Source organism: Muscardinus avellanarius (assembly GCF_963383645.1).
Source record: "Muscardinus avellanarius genome assembly, chromosome: 13".
In the NCBI taxonomy this organism is placed as follows: Eukaryota; Metazoa; Chordata; class Mammalia; order Rodentia; family Gliridae; genus Muscardinus; species Muscardinus avellanarius.
This window is the reverse complement of record NC_137799.1, coordinates 60384768-60401040: the sequence shown is the minus strand read 5'-3', so window position 1 is coordinate 60401040 and position 16273 is coordinate 60384768. Positions and strand designations below refer to the sequence as shown.

Sequence of the window (16273 nt, the reverse complement as noted above, 5' to 3'; positions counted from 1 at the left end):
GTTAATGAATGTGTAGCATGGAAGAGAATAGTTAAAACTTGCAAGCTTACCTTTGCAAACACTGTTTTCACGTAAATGGGTAAGTCTCCATGAGGGCTGCCATATCCTCCTACTATGCTGAAGCCTAAGCCATCTGGTCCTCGGTCTAGCGTAATAGATTTACACTGAGGAGGTCTATAGTAAAGGAAAGAAAAAAGAGGTTTAAAATTAAAATATACACACATATACATATATATGTATACACATATACATATAATCTGGCTCTGTAAGTTGTGCATTCTCTGGCATCTACCTAGAGCTGGCATGGTTCTTTGCGTTATTGATGGGGAGCATATTATGTGGTTTTTTTGGGGGATGCTTAGATTGTCAGTGCATGCTGTGCACAGTATTGAAATTTACATAATCTAATGAAATCCTGCTTAACACCCTAATTTTATTATTCATTTACAGTTGCTTTAAAATAACATATTCATGGCATGTTCTCATGGCACGCAGAAGCTCATTATTTTTTGAGTTTGTTTAAAGTGAGAGGGCTAAAGTTCAGGGGACTATAATGGAGTAAGTTGCAAAAATAGGTACTCCCAAGCTCAAAGAAAAAATCAATTACCAGCGATGGACAAGCTGCATCAAATTATTTAAAAACTCTAACATGCCCCCCTTTATCTTCTAATTTTTAATACTTTGTATTCAGTGCTATTATATGATGCAGTGATTTTTTTCAATCAAAACAATGACATATTAGATGAATTGGAAGTACTGAAAATTTTAAAGGATAAATTTGACTTTTCTTATGGCATCAAGACTAAAATGCCCCCCCCAAAACATGAGCTAAAATCTTGGGAGGGTGGTAGTATGCATAGCTATCCACCACAGTCTATTTCTGATTAGCTAAATCCATGCCATAACTTTTTGATACCTAAAAGCACTTAGATATTTTTTAATTTCCTGCCTTACCTTCTATTATTTCACTCCTAAGTGCTAGAAATATGGGACAGAGAACACAACTGTCAGGAAAATTTGATTCATATATAACAAATGATATGACAACCATAATATGTGAACTCACCCTAAGTCATCCTGAAATATACTGCTTGATGTCAGCCCAGTGAAAGAATGACTAGAATTGGTAAGCTCTGGCTGATGACCTGTGACCACACTCACATCTCCTCCAGCAACCACCTGTGCAAAGAAGAATTACAAAGAGGAGAAAAAAAATACACATTCATGTGGCTAGAGAGACAGAGTAATTTTTCTTCAAAAGTATTTGGATTAAAATATGTATTTTATTGTCCACTTAATCATTTCTGTGAATATAAAATAGAGCCAAAGAGAAAAAAATATTTCACAAGGTCCAGAGGCTTCTTAACGATCTGAATGATAAAAATATTCTAATTTAATTTTATAATGTTCTTTGATGCTTTTAAAACATGGTCTCCTGTGCAATTTTTTAAAGATCTTTAGAATGCAAGCCACTCACATCACTTAAAATTCTAGCAATTAATCACTCACTCCTAAGGCCCTATATTTTCCCCTTTGATATATTAAATATGAAAAATACACCAGGGTAAAATGTTATGGAATGTGTTTCATACATATTTTCTTGGAGCTCTCAAATTTATATCACTTATGTTCAAGGGATATATTAAATAAAATAATAGCAGGAGATTTAATAATTTTTACTGCTTTAACATCAAAGCTCATGTATCCTCAAGCTACCTGCACTCTGAACAATGCTTGGGATTAAAAACTTTACCTGCATCTCAATGGAGCCAGAGGCATTTTTCAGCAAGTTAACTGCTTGGGTGTGAGTCATTCCCTCAGTGGATGTGCCACAGATAGTGACGATCCTATCCCCAACCTGCAAAGAAAAGACAGAAAATAGCCACCCTCTAAAGCAAACACGAAGAGCAGGACTTTGCTACCAGAGCAATCATTTCCTTCTCTACCATCCACCTCATATACTGCCACCAGCCACTGAAATATAACCAAGAAAACTACCGACTCCAAGAAGTCCAAGGAACAACCAACATAGAATTCGTATATAATGATTTCTATAGTCTTCAGGCAAGAGGGCAGGAGATGAACAAAGTCATTCTTCCTTTCTCTTTATTTCTCCTGGGTAAGCTATTACTTTCTATTAAAATAATAAAATATGGATATCATTTGGAAGCCAAAATTTCTCTAGATATTACAACTGTAATTATTAGATGTGGCTCTAAGTTGAAAATGTAAGGCCCACTAGCCAACATTGGCTCCCTGCCTATTTTGGTTAATAAAGTTTGGTTGGAAGACAGTTATGCTTATTTGGCTGCTTGCAAAGGGCAGAGCTGAGCAGTTGCAACAGACTCATGACCCACAAAGACTAAAATATTCACTATTTGTCCCTGCAGAAAAGTTTACTGACCCCTGTGTTATGTGTACAATCAGTTTTTATGTGTCAGCAATTAATTCAGAAATCAAAAGATGAACCATTCTGGACATAAAAGCCATTTAAATTAGGATGTGTTTATTCTTGGAGACCTTGGTTGATGCATGAAGCCATAGGGACTGCATTGCTTTGAAAGAATAGTCTCATGATTTCAAAGCTGGGTAGTTAGCAGAAATCCTACTATAGTGCTCTACATTTAGATAATTTCTCAACTTTGAAGAAAGTTTTTCATAGTTTTACAACATTATAAATCATCTTAGATGAACAATATATAATTTGTAATCAAATGAAAATCACAACATTTTCAACTCAGTACAGTTAACTCAGAATTTTAAAAAATGACAAAAGGGAAAAGTTTCACTTTACATTAGTGTTCTGAAAATACTATTTTAAGTCGTCCCATAGTTTTAAATCAATAACAAAAGTACATCAAGAAACTAGAAATCTCCCCATTTTCTTTACTTGCAAATTTGCATTCAACACCATCATTTTTTTTCTTTCATTATTCTTTATCTTTTACTTAAAGAAAGCCCTGCTGTAGCTTGATTAGCTAGCTTAAAAGGAGACACAAACATTTAGAACTGCCTTTTGACACGTGACCAGATTCAACTTTTGCTAAATGTTAGGGCTCCTATGTCTATGGGTAAAACTTACCCTGAGTTTCTGGGTCTGAGCTGCAACACCATTTGGGTGCATCATTGCAATAAATATAGGAACATCGCCAAGCGGGCTGCCCACTCCTCCAGCAATGCTGATTCCCAATGAGTCAGCAGGCCCCTGCCACAAAACAGATAGAATGTTTTGGTATAAGTGATACTTTAATTGACTTTTTGTTTATTCTTTGGCATAATAATCTAATATCCATTCTGATTTTCTAGGTGTAAGGGTAGAGATTTTAACTTGAGAAAATTGTATTATTTTATTTGATACAGGTTCTTAGTGTGGTTTAGGAGAATATGTATTTGTTCAGAAAGTAAAATAAGTCAAGACATGCTAAATGAAAATTATGTTGTAAAAGGATTGCAATTTTAGGAATCAGATTTCTGTTTAAAGGCAGGAACCAATGCATACAAGCACTGGGAATGGAACCTGGAACAAGTCCACCTGTCTCAATAAATCACCATATCTTCCTTACAGAGGACTGCAGAAAATATTAAAGAAAATATATAAGTATGTCATGAGTATCTAGAAGAATGTTCAGCACGCAGTAGAAGCTCAAGAAAATGGAGCTGCTTTCATTTTCTCGCTTGTTCATGGCTCTTAGAAATCTGTTTCAGAATATCTGGGAAGTATCTTTTGATGGAAAAATCTTACTGGTCAGTATGAGAAGGGAGAGGCAAGGGACTATTTTGTGAAAGGTCAGGTTGATGCCAAATATAGAGGTTTTTTTTTTTTCCCCCAAAGGAAGTACTATCAGCAAAGGCTGCATTGTACCCCACTGCATATAATATGTACATCTATATTTTCAGATGGGTACTATAAAACAGTAAGAGCTAAAAGAAAAATAACAATAAAAATGCTTCTGAAGACATAAAAATACCTTTTTTATTTCGACTGTTCTTAATCCCTGTATTTCAGATGCTACTGTAAAGGCAAAAGTGACAAAATATTGTTATTAAAGCATTGTATATAATTTTAGCCAACACATGGAAATGGATGGAACTTAACTGGCTATACACTTTTTTTTTGTGATATTAGGTATTGAACCCAGGGGCATTCTATCTCCAAACTATACACCCAGCCCTTTTTTATTCTTTTTTTTTTTAAACAGAGTCTCACTAAAAGTTGTGGAGGGCTCATTAAGTAGCTGAGGTTGGCCTTGAACCTATAATCCTCCTGTCTCAGCCTCGCAAGTACTGGGATAACAAGCATACGCCCGGCCAACTTTTTCTTTTTTTAAAGGAAGCACTCAGTTAATAGCAAAGCAAATAATTAGAATTTTTCCACATGAAAATTCTTTTTCAGTTGGGAAAAAATGTATATACCCTCTCTTTTCTTCCTTCTCATTTTAAGCACTGATTATATAACTTCATAATCTACTTTGACCAAGTCAAGGATGAAATATGCTTTGCATAGAAAGACACATGCACAGCTGAGAGGAATAAAGTCATGGATGTATTAAAGAAATCCATGGACTTAAGTGCCTAAATTTCTAGAATATTAGTCACACTGCAAGCAGAGACTGCCATATGTTTAGTTTCTTCAATTTGAAAAACTCTCAACCAATGTACCATGCCAAAAAAACCCTCTGCATCATGACTTCATGTAATTAAAATACAGGAGGATATTAATTTTCTCACAAGTTTGCAATCCTCATGGAAAAAGAAGGCTTTACTTAATGGAATCTTCTTTTTATTGAAGTTATTTTAAACAGAGAAAGGAAATAAAACTGAATACAGCAATATGCTTAGTAAGAAAAAAAAAAAACACAAGAATCCTGATGATAATTTTCCTATATCCTGTAAGGCAAGCAGCAAATAAAAAAAAGTTGCCACAGGCACAACTTCATGATAAAGTTCTGATTTTGATTTTTTTTTTTTTTTTGCCATCTCGTGTTTTTTTTTTAACCTATGTAAAGAAATGGGATAATTTGGGGGAGAAAGAATTCAGAGCTAAGTAAGAAAAAAACGTTAGTGCTGGCAGCCAAATTTTCCATCAGTAAATCACGCACAAAATAAGAACCAGCCTTACATGCATTCTTCTTTGAGCTACTTTCCAGTGACTCAGATGTACTTATTCCAGAAAGTGGAAGAGTGAAAGACGACAGGCTGCCTTCGCTCACCTACAAGCATAAAACAATCCTTTTAGGTAGTTTGGGAAATGATGGTTCCCCTAACTACCACTTGTTTCAGAACTCAATTATTTTAGTGCATCTAGAAAAAAATATCACTAAGCAACAGTGGCATTTGTTCATTTGAAGGGCGAAGTAAACATAGTTCTTACTGATCTCTTTTTTTTTTTTCCAAGGAAAAACTGATCTAATGACATAAATAAATTGAAGCTATCAGGGTGGGTAAAATTGATCCCAACTTGCCTAAAATTTTAGTGGATTTTCTTACTCTTCTTCAAGCGAATCCTCTCTACATTTAAAAAACGGATGCAAAAGGACTAGGACTTAAACAAAAACTACACAATTAGGGCCAGTTAACAGTAAACTAATGTGATGGTTAAGGAAGTTAGTAAATGGTCTTTCAAGACAGATTGATAATAATGTGCCTCCATCATTAGAAGACAAGATTGAGGAAAGGGGCTTTGCCAAGAACCATGAACTTTTTTTTTTTTTTTTTTTTTTTTTTTGGTTGTACTGGGGTTCCTGGAAGCCCTTCTACCTCCGGGCTATACTCCCAGACCTATTTTATTTTCGGAAACTGGGTCTCTTACGCCAGCGCGGCTGGCTTTGAACCTGCGCGATCCTCCTGTCTCCTCCTCCCAAGTGCGTGGTTTACAAGCGTGCGTCACCATGCCCGGCTTCCTTGAACTATTTTAATATCTCATATTGATACATGGCAACGAACATTTAAGTTTCACCTGTTAGGAAGTTTCCAGTTTTTAGTGAATATTGATTGACCCCTATTATAAAATATTTTAAAATACATCATCTTAGTCGGCTTTATTATAGATATCAGGTGGTCAACACTGGGGATTATGAATAAAAAAGATTGCTTGAACCCAAGTTCCTTAGAATTGACCTAAAATGCTCAAGAATCACGCCTTGTCTACCTGCCCATGCTCATCGCCTGTTCTCTGCCTCAGACTCTGCATTCAATCACGGTGCCGTACTGCCAGTGGGCCAGAGATGTGCCCACCACCCTGGTGAATTCCACGGCCACCCACCTGGCTGCTTTGAGAAGGCCTCCTCTCTGAATGGAACGGACCAGCTTTGATTCTTCCAACTTCCAGGGTTACTGTGCCTAGGGAAGACTGGAGGAGTGGTTGTTTTAGGGAAATTTTAAAATGAAATTCTACAATCATCTTTAGAAGTACATTTTACTCTTCAACACTGAGTTTTCTAGAGGTATTTTCCTCTGGGGATTTTTATAGGCAAGGATACCTTCACTCTTGTGGAAAGCAAAGAAACCATGGGAATTGAGCAATTATCTCATGAAATATACTGATTTAGAAAGGCCAGATGAACTAACAGAGGGTTTAAAAAAAAAAAAGCACCACCACCACTTGTTTTGCCTTTAATGGAAGAGATACTCAGATAATTGGGAAAACTCTGTTGCTACACTGTATCTAAGTAGACCTATTACACAATAGTTAAATAAATGTTGTTATAAATACAAAATAGGAACTGAAAATAATTTCCTTGTAGCCCTTTATAAATACACCAAGGCATAAAAGAAATGTGGTAAAGTTTGATATTGGAATCAGCACAATATAGTGTTTGATACCCTGGGCTTTGGAACCAGACCTACTGGTTTCAATTCAGACTGTGGGACCATAATAGATGTCTAACCTTGATATATTTGATATTCTGTATTTTGAAAATGTAGAGCACTATAGATTATTGTTATAAATAATCCATGAACAGTGTGTATCATACTCTAGCACAAAGTAATGTTAACATATAGAGTGGAAACTAATATTATCATGCTACCTTTTTCTTTTTGCAGTACTGGGGATGGAACCCAGGGGCATTCTACCTCCAAGCTACACCCCCAGCCCTATTTTTTATTCTTTATTTTGAAACAGGTTCTCGCTGAGTCACAAGGGGCTCAAGTAACTGAAGCTGTCCATGAACCCAGATCCTCCTGTCTCAGCCTTCCAAATGCTGGGATTACAAGTGTGTACCACCATGTCCGAATTATCATGCTACTTCTAATAACTGATAATGTCAATTATCAGAGGATGGAACCAAAGGGAACATCTCGCTTTAACACATTGATTATGTATATCCACAAGTTGATTTTTGTTTGTTTTTGTGAGTCAGTGTTTTTGTAGCCCAGAACTTATCAAACTCTTATTTATCTTTTCAGTTTATAAAACCATAGAGGTTAACTGGTCTATATATAAGTTATTCACTGTACAAAGTTATAACTCTTTCATTATCTAAACACAGCTTTTTCAAAGTTCAAGAGTTTTATTAAAAAAATTAATCTTTCCATTACAAAAGCATTTCATTCTCATCAAAGAAGATTTTGAAAATTGAAAAAGGAGGGAAAAAAGAGGCAGATAATTCCAACAATTAACTCATTGTTACAAAGCTTGTAAGATATCACTCTACACATTTGTACTGATACCGTAAATACAACTTTTTGTTGTATTTTTCATGTTAATACAGTTGTCATTAACATCATTTTAAATAGATGCATGTCTATCATATATCTTTGAAATATATGCCAAAGTTGATGCAGTTTTTGTCAAAAAATTATTAGGTAAAGGGAAAAATGAAATAAGCACTGCCTTATTTCTATATAAGAATGTAAATCTATCTTAAAAACTAGACTATCCCCTAACAGGAAATAAATCTATGGCTCCAAGAATTTTATTTTTAAGGGACTATTCTGTACTTTACAATTCATTTTAAAACGAGAGTAGTTCTGCCTTTCCTATCAGAAAGTGATTTTTCATGAAGAGTTTTCTTTGGAGGAAATCTGTTTCATAATGTAAAATATACTTAAGCTTAGCATGATACCTAGAGATGGTTGCTTAAAACTATTGAATAATTCCCAGTGAAGGTACTGCCAAGTGAAAGTACATTAAATTACCTTCACAGTATAAGGCTGATTCATCCAAATATGATTTTAAATAACAGCCATAAAATAGTTCCAATAATTTTGAGTCAGAATAGAATTTGGACCAAACATTATATTCTAAGGTTCATAAGGAACAAAGTCATTTTGTCACATTCTTATAGCTTTTCATAAAGATATCAATACTGTTGTGCCCAGCAAGTAATTAAGGAAGAGCCAGAGACAGGAAAAGCCAGGAAAAATGATCCCTAGGATATCATGTGGACCCTTCTCGCCTCCTATGACCTCCCCTCATTAAGCAATGTGGCCAAGTCACGTTTTAAAAAGCATCTGTGTCGCCGGGCGTGGTGGCGCATGCTTGTAATCCCCGTGCTTGAGAGGCAGAGACAGGAGGATCGTGCAGGTTCGAAGCCAGCAGCGCTGGCTTAAGAGACCCTGTTTCCAAATAAAAAATATATAAAATAGGTCTGGGAGGGTAGCCCTAAGGTAGAAGGGCGTCCAGGAACCCCAGTACCACCAAAAAAAAAAAAAAAAAAAAAAAAAAAAATCTGTGTCCACAACGAATTTTCACTTAAAACCAAGGTCATAGGATTAATCCAGAAATAAATAAGGGAGAGTGCAAGTTGAGACTTTTGAGGTCAGAATATGTGCTTTCTTTCAAGAGAAAGTCCACAATACGCACTCTACATACAAAAATATTTACTAATCTTTCATGTATTCATGTATCTCACATCTCCTACTACCACTAAATAAATATACAGCATAATAAGCAGCTAGTCATAAATTTACTGCTTAGAAATCTGTCACTGAAGAACAGTACTGTCTTTATAAATATGCTTTATATGAGATGATACTTTAAAGAGACATGACTAATTTAACTATGGTAGTTCAATGCTAAATTCTCTTTCTTCCTTCATATTACTATGCAAAATTATTTTTAGCATTTGATCTTTACCTTCAGCAAAGCAGCAACAGCTTCCTGGGTAGCATTACGGACATCTTCTCCATTCACCGTTAGTATCTGGTCTCCCTGCATTAGCCTTCCATCAGCATCTGCAATTCCTCCCTTGACAATGTCTGACACAAATACTCCAGTATCGTTTCTGCAAACAATTTTGAATTTCAACATTATTATAATATTATTATTATTATTATTATTATTAATAGTAGTAGTAGTAGTAGTAGTAGTAGTAGTTAGTAGTAATACTGGGGATGGAACCCAGGGGCCTTCTACCTCCGGGCTACACTCCCAGACCTATTTTATATTTTATTTAGAAACAGGGTCTCTTAAACCAGCTGAGGCTGGCTTCGAATCTGCGCGATCCTCCTGTCTCAGCCTCCCAAGCACAGGGTCAACATTATTATTTTTTAATAACTGAAATGCAATGCTTATTTAGTGAAAACCTAAATTTTAGATGAAGGGTTTTATTGTTTTGAGCAATAGTAGGCAACAGTATGAGAGCACACTTTGTAATATAAGCATATTTCAGAGGCTGAAGAAATCTTTTCTAAGCATATTTACTCTTTGTTAATTAGATATTATGAATAAAAGTAAGTACTAGTATGCTCATTTTATGGTCCACAGAGCTAGTAAGTTGTAAAAATGAGACTTAAGAATCATTTCTTGAGTACTAAATCTATAGTTCTCTCCATGTCATAATGAAGCCTTAAGTAAATACTGACCTGTGGCTATATAAGTATGTTGCTATTATTGCCATCATTAACATTACTGAAAATAAATAACAGATGTATATCTCAAATTAAAGCTATTTGCTACTAAAATCTTAACTACCACTACTGTGATGTATTTCATTTTAAATCATTATTAAGTTTCACATAAGATAGTTTTTTCTAAAATAGCAAGTACTTTACAAAATTGATAAAATCCAATAAACAAAAAATAAAACAACTCCCCCAAACAACAATAACATTCAAAACTTCCTGTTAAAATAGAAAACAACTGCAAACAGAAATGAAAGCTAAATTTTCACCATACATTGGGGTTTTTACCTCAAATAAGCCATTACACCATCTGATCCAAGGCTTTCCTATGTGTGTGTGTGTGTGTGTGTGTGTGTGTGTTACTGGGGACACAACCCAGGGGCCTTCTACCTTTGGGCTACATCCCTGACCTATTTTATATTTTACTTGGATACAAGGTTTCAATAAGTTGTGGAGGGCCTCACTAAGTAGCTGAGGGTTTCAAACTTGTACTATCTTTCTGTCTCAGACTCCCAAATACTGGGACTACAAGCATGCGCCACCACGCCCGGCTCTTTCCTTTCTTTAGAATAAAGGTGTTAGATTGACTTTTGATTGCTTTTCCCAAGGCAAATAGGACTTATCTTTAGAAAATTTTATGGTGCCCTGGTGATTTGACATGTTATGGTAGCCTGGTACCCAATATGAATGTTAAGTAGTCCACAAGAACTAAACTACTGATACTGTATTCCAAAAAGGAGTGGTTAATTATTTGGATATATTCCCATTAAGATTCAAAAGATATGCTGCTACCTTTTCTGTAAACATTAAAAAAATATTAGTCCTTCATTTTCTCTGAGGGAATACACTGGTCAAAATATCCTTTTATTCTCACACAGAAATGATGCTCTAGAACCGGGTGAGCATGCCATTTCGGTGTTCTGAAATACCTATTCCCAAAGGGTTCTTGGACACAAAGGTCATAATTTCATAGCTGTTTAATTCACTAAGAAACAAAAGGTCCTTCGAAATTATAAATATATCTCCATTCTGAAGAACAGTATGATTAGGGCCACTGTGGACTACATAGTGTCTTCTTATTGAATGCTGACTTCATTTGTTTAAGTATCTAGTAAATCCTGATCCCTATGAGCTTCCAATACTAAAGAAAGAAATACTTATGGAAATTAATATTTGCTAATATTACTTATAAAAATTGTTAGTATTATTTCTTTACAAAAATTTTTAAAATGTACTCATATGTAAAAATTGAATTATGTTCTGAATTTATGTACATTCACAGATCAGTCCCCATTTCTATTTCCTCTGCTTTATGCTTTTAGTTTCCCCCCTGCTGAATGTATTCTCTTTTTCATGCTAACCAGACTCCATCCCTTTAATAGATTAATAGATTAACTATCATTAATTTTAGTTTCAGCACAGGTACCTCTTTTCTTGGAACTTTTCCCTAGTTTGTTTCCATTAAATAGTATCATTGTTCTTTTCTCCTTTGCTTCCATGACTCCCCCGGTGTGTCTCTGTCATTCTTCAATATATTCACTTATTACAAGAATATACTTAATTCTCATTCACCATACCACAAATTTCTTTAGTTCAGGAACTCTGTCATATTTAACTCTGTTCCTCAGAACTTAATGTACTTTCCAGCATACAGCAGGCACTCAGAAAACACCAATGTTTTTGTTGTTGTTGTTAAAAACCTTCAAACTCCCCCAATACACTGACCTAAAAACTTCAAAACCAGTGTCCTCCTGTGCTCCCTCAGTCAGTGGCATGACAGCCACCTACAGAGCATGAGCTCTTGATAAAGATTCAACTATTGCAGTGGTCATTTCCATGGGATTTGTCTTGCCCAGTCACACCTTTTACCAACAATACTCAATCCCAGGCCTTTCCCCGGCTTCCTCTGCAGCTCAATGGTGAGGGCGTCACATACGTCCTCTTCTTTGTACGGGGCCTCATCTCTGTAGAGTGTCAGGCGCACTCTTTGCGGTGTCTGTCTCAGGACATTGATCGCTTCATCATGTGTGGCTTTTCTCAAGTCAATTCCATTCACCTGGAGAGAAGTGGAACACCAATAGGAGGAACTGGGTGAGCTGAGTGAAAAAATAGAAGGGGGGGGGTGGGCAGAGAGACAGGGAAAGGAGCAAAGAAAGAAGTCCAAGCCTTCCCACTGCCTTTCCTAGCATACTTGAAGGTAAAGAACAAGCATTTTGTACCTCTAAAATCTGATCTCCAGCCCAGAGCCTTCCATCTTTACAGGCTGCTCCTTCTTCATACACTTCATGGATAATAATGGCACCCTAAAGAACAAAATAAAACATACTCCGTTTATTCCATCTTCCCTAGGAATGGTGAGGAGAAATGGAAGCTAAATACACTGTATATTCACAGATAGACATAGGGTTATGTACTCACTGTGCCCATATATGGGCCTCATAACTATGCAACATAAAATTTTGCTAAAGCCGAAAGATTATATTTTCGTAATGTGGGAAAAATAGTAAAATATATAAATATGCACATATTAATAGAATAGAGATATATCACCATTTCTATCCACAAATAAAATGATTTTGAACATATAACATTTAGAAATTTTGTCTATAAAGTATCCAGATTTTAAGATTCCTCTCAATATGGGACTAACACAATCTGGATATTAGTAAAAAGAAAATTAAAATACATCAATTACTGGTAAAGCATTTTGAAAACTAAAGGTCACAATCATAAGTATATCAGAATCTTAGTGAGTTGGTATTGGTATACTTAAGGTAATAATCCCAGTACTAAATTGAATATTTGCTCTATAAAGTAAAATAACATCCGGGTGTGGCGGCGCACACTTGTAATCCCAGCATTTGGGAGGCTGAGACAGGAGGATTGCAGTTTGCAGACAGCCTCAGCTACTTAGTAAGGTTCTTTGCAACTCAGTAAAACCCTTTTTCAAAATAAAAAATAAAAAAATAGGGCTGGGGTGTAGCTTGGAGGTAGAATGCCCCTGGGTTTTATTCCCAGTACAACAACAACAACAACAACAACAACAACAACAACAACAGCAACAAAAGCTACATATTTTTCAGCTTCCATATTTCATTTAGTAAAGCTGATAGAAATTTCCCCACTTCAGTCTCTCAGGGCCATCTGTGAACTTCCCATGTGGCTGAAGCAGCCCTGGGTGGCTACTCACCAGCAGTGTGTCAGAACCCCCAACAATGCTCAAACCAAGTCCTGTTCGCCCTTTGGAGATCTCAATTGTTGTTTCACAGCCTGGGATAATAGGGCAGGTTACAGGGTCAGAAGCAAAGATTGCTGGTGTTGATGACCTGCTTGTACCTAAAATAAATTAAAAATGAAATAAGCTACAAATAAAAATTGATAATTAAGCATTATGTCAAATTCACCACACAGATTTATTTAGGGGATGGAATAGGGAAACCAGCCCAAGAATGGGGAGGAGACTTCAATTTTTATTTATCTTATATAAAAAATATAAACGAATGATTAACAATTAATCATTGCTAATTTAGGAGGTGAACCCAAAAGTACTCATTTAATTATTTTCTATTCTATCCTGAATTCTTTAAATTGATAGAGAGCTAGAGGACAGGGTATAAGGAAGAACAGAGATGACTTGAACCTTTAGTTTCACTTTGATATTCTACATTTCACTGGAGCCAAGTGTACCTTTTATGAAATAAAAAGTTTGTAAAATTCACCACTGAGATAATGACAAGAGACTCAGAAGCACATTAAAGGAAGAACACCAAACACAGAGCATATCACTAATTCTGGTCATGTTTTTATTTTCCTTTTCATAGCATCAAGCATCTCTTCTTAGGAAATCATTCCTGAGCACATATGGGTATAAAATGCATATACATTAGATATCTCATATACATATGCATATATACATACATAAACATTTTCAGTTTTACTACTTGGGTCTCCCGTGATGGTTTATAAACTCTGATGTCAAATCCTGGTGGAGATAGCTCAGAATTGAACAGATAATAGAAAACAAGGATAATATAATACTACACCTTGTTTTATGAGTCTTCATATCATATGTTTTATGAAACAACAGAGAACACATAGCAAATAGTATGTGTGGGGAAAGCTATGATACTTGGTAGAGTAGCGTATGTTTTAGACAAGATGTTCTCTTTTTAGGAATCAGAAACAGACTTTTTTTTGCTTCTAAAATGGTAAGAACAGGTGTAAGATATTTCTTTTTGTTTTCATTTAGCATTGTCTATTTTTATAGACAATGCTATTTAGGGACCAACATAAAATTGAAAAATGAGAAAATTTCCATAAAATCTTTTAACACCTCAGCAAATTATCTAGGAGTACTTTCCAAATACAGGATTACTTTTATCAGTGATGTATTACTTTGAGACTTTTTGTTGAACTATATTATGAATATTTTAAATTATCTTTTCCATAAAATCCTGTCAAAAAGCTGAATGCTTTAGTTTGATAGACTCTGGTTCTATTCCTCCGTAAAGTTTAAGAAAAAGTCAGTGTCTTTAGATTAGTATTTAAAATTTTTGAGGCGGCAGAGTTTGAAATTTTTTATTTTACCACATCGGTATAATTTTTCTGAAAACTAACTAAAGGAATAATTTCCCTGCATATAATAGACTAGTGGTTTAATGATACATTAAAAAAGTCTAATCCCATGGTTCATATACATCTATTTCATCTACTTTGACATGCTCCTCTAGTGTATCCCAACCACAGAACACAGATTTACTATGTATGCGGCAATAAGTAATATCCTTAAGAGTTTCTTGTAGTGGTAGGCAATATTGAGTTCATCTGTGACACAGGTTCTCTCTTGTCCATTTTTTTTCCTACCTCCGGGCTATACTCCCAGACCTATTTTATATTTTATTTGGAAATAAATAAATAAGTTGCTGAGAGCCTCACTAAGCATGGGGATTACAAGCTTGCGCCACCACGCCCAGCTCTCTTATTCATTTTATAGCTAAAGCCAGCTCTTACTTCTGATGGATTCCGGTTCCAGTTCTGGGGAGCCAGGCTGTGGAGCTGCAGTAGACTGGGAATTGTTCTTTTTTTCTCCATTGGTCACACCAGCTGCTGGAGAAGCAGACTGGAAATCTGGATTCTCAGCACGAATGGTCAGTTTTACTGTTGTCTTTGCTGTCTTGAGAAGGCTAATAAACTGGCAATATGTTGATGTGGAGGGGAAACAAAATACAAGACAAATTAGCAGCCTTATAGAAATGTAAGTCACCACTGTAGTTAAAAATCAATTCTATATTTGACCAAAGGGACATATAGAGCAAGTGATTTCCTTGTCAGGCCTTGAGGGGCCATAAAGGAAAAGGTTCTAGCTTACCTCTAGTTTCTTCCAATGCTAATATAGATTAAAGCCCAGGTTAAGTTTTAATTTAAGTCTAGTTCTGACTAGATTTGTCCTTATAAAAATGGAGGGATTCCAACATTTTTTATTTCTAGTTACTTCCATCCATTTTTCTGAATCTTTACAACCCTAAAAGATATGTGGGGTATTTTACTCACTTTCTGATTCCATGTAGTACCTGAATTAGCTTGCATAAGCACTTTTAACAAAACAGAAATACATGGAAATATATATATTAAAAGTAGGATAGAAAACTATGCAACAGAAAAATCAATGCAAGTAGAAAGCAAAAACATAAATGTATGGGTTTAGCTGGGCGTAGTGGCGCACACTTGTAATCCCCACACTTCAAAGTCTTAAAGTCTGTTTATAAAAATGTTTTTTTATATAGTACTATGTATATTAGGTATTTATAGGAGTAGATATTTATGAGAAAACTTATTTTGGTATTAACATGAAGTGAGTCATTATTTGGGAGTTTCAAAGTTTCCTAAGGGAAAATGCAAGTAATGATTACCAAACATGCCCAGTGAATACTGATTAATTTACTCAGAAATAGTCAATATCTTAATATCAACTTGGTGGAAAATAAAATCTGAAAGCTTTTTGAATAGATTCTTCTTTTGCTTAAACCTAGCCCTGATTTTCCATGTCGCATAAAACATACATACTTGAGCCAGGCCTAAAGGCGGGTTGAGGGTACTGTTTACTTTCCCATGCAAAAATACCTTTTCAACAGGATAGCCAACAACAACTTCATCATCTACAGCCAAGATCTGATCTCCAACTTTGAGTCGTCCATCCTAAATGGAAATGTAAGAAGACTGAGTAAAATGTAGTACCCCTTCCCACCACTTTATGACAGTGAGAGAGGTAAAGCCTCACCTTGGCTGCTACTCCGTGCTCTGTTAAACTCTTGATGACAACTCCACTGAGTGTATCTTCTTCACTGATGGCAATGCCCAAACCCCCTTGATCCTAGGGAAGTAAAACCAAGAATATTCAGGATACTTGAAACAGATTAATTTTATCCAA

General features: G+C 35.5%; 1 protein-coding gene across 1 annotated transcript in view; it reads right to left on the bottom strand.

Moving 5' to 3' along the window:
* MPDZ (multiple PDZ domain crumbs cell polarity complex component) overlaps positions 1-16273 on the bottom strand; it is a gene marked incomplete at both ends in the record, with an annotated part of 146460 nt that overhangs the window by 1955 nt on the left and 128232 nt on the right. The window contains 14 exons of the mRNA XM_080708979.1: positions 51-174; positions 1067-1179; positions 1754-1858; positions 3083-3205; positions 3969-4012; positions 5120-5210; positions 6263-6349; positions 9080-9227; positions 11709-11902; positions 12066-12149; positions 13037-13182; positions 14857-15037; positions 15967-16041; positions 16124-16216. Coding sequence (XP_080565105.1) covers positions 51-174; positions 1067-1179; positions 1754-1858; positions 3083-3205; positions 3969-4012; positions 5120-5210; positions 6263-6349; positions 9080-9227; positions 11709-11902; positions 12066-12149; positions 13037-13182; positions 14857-15037; positions 15967-16041; positions 16124-16216 — 1608 coding nt within the window. The remainder of the gene's footprint in view (positions 1-50; positions 175-1066; positions 1180-1753; positions 1859-3082; positions 3206-3968; positions 4013-5119; positions 5211-6262; positions 6350-9079; positions 9228-11708; positions 11903-12065; positions 12150-13036; positions 13183-14856; positions 15038-15966; positions 16042-16123; positions 16217-16273) is intronic.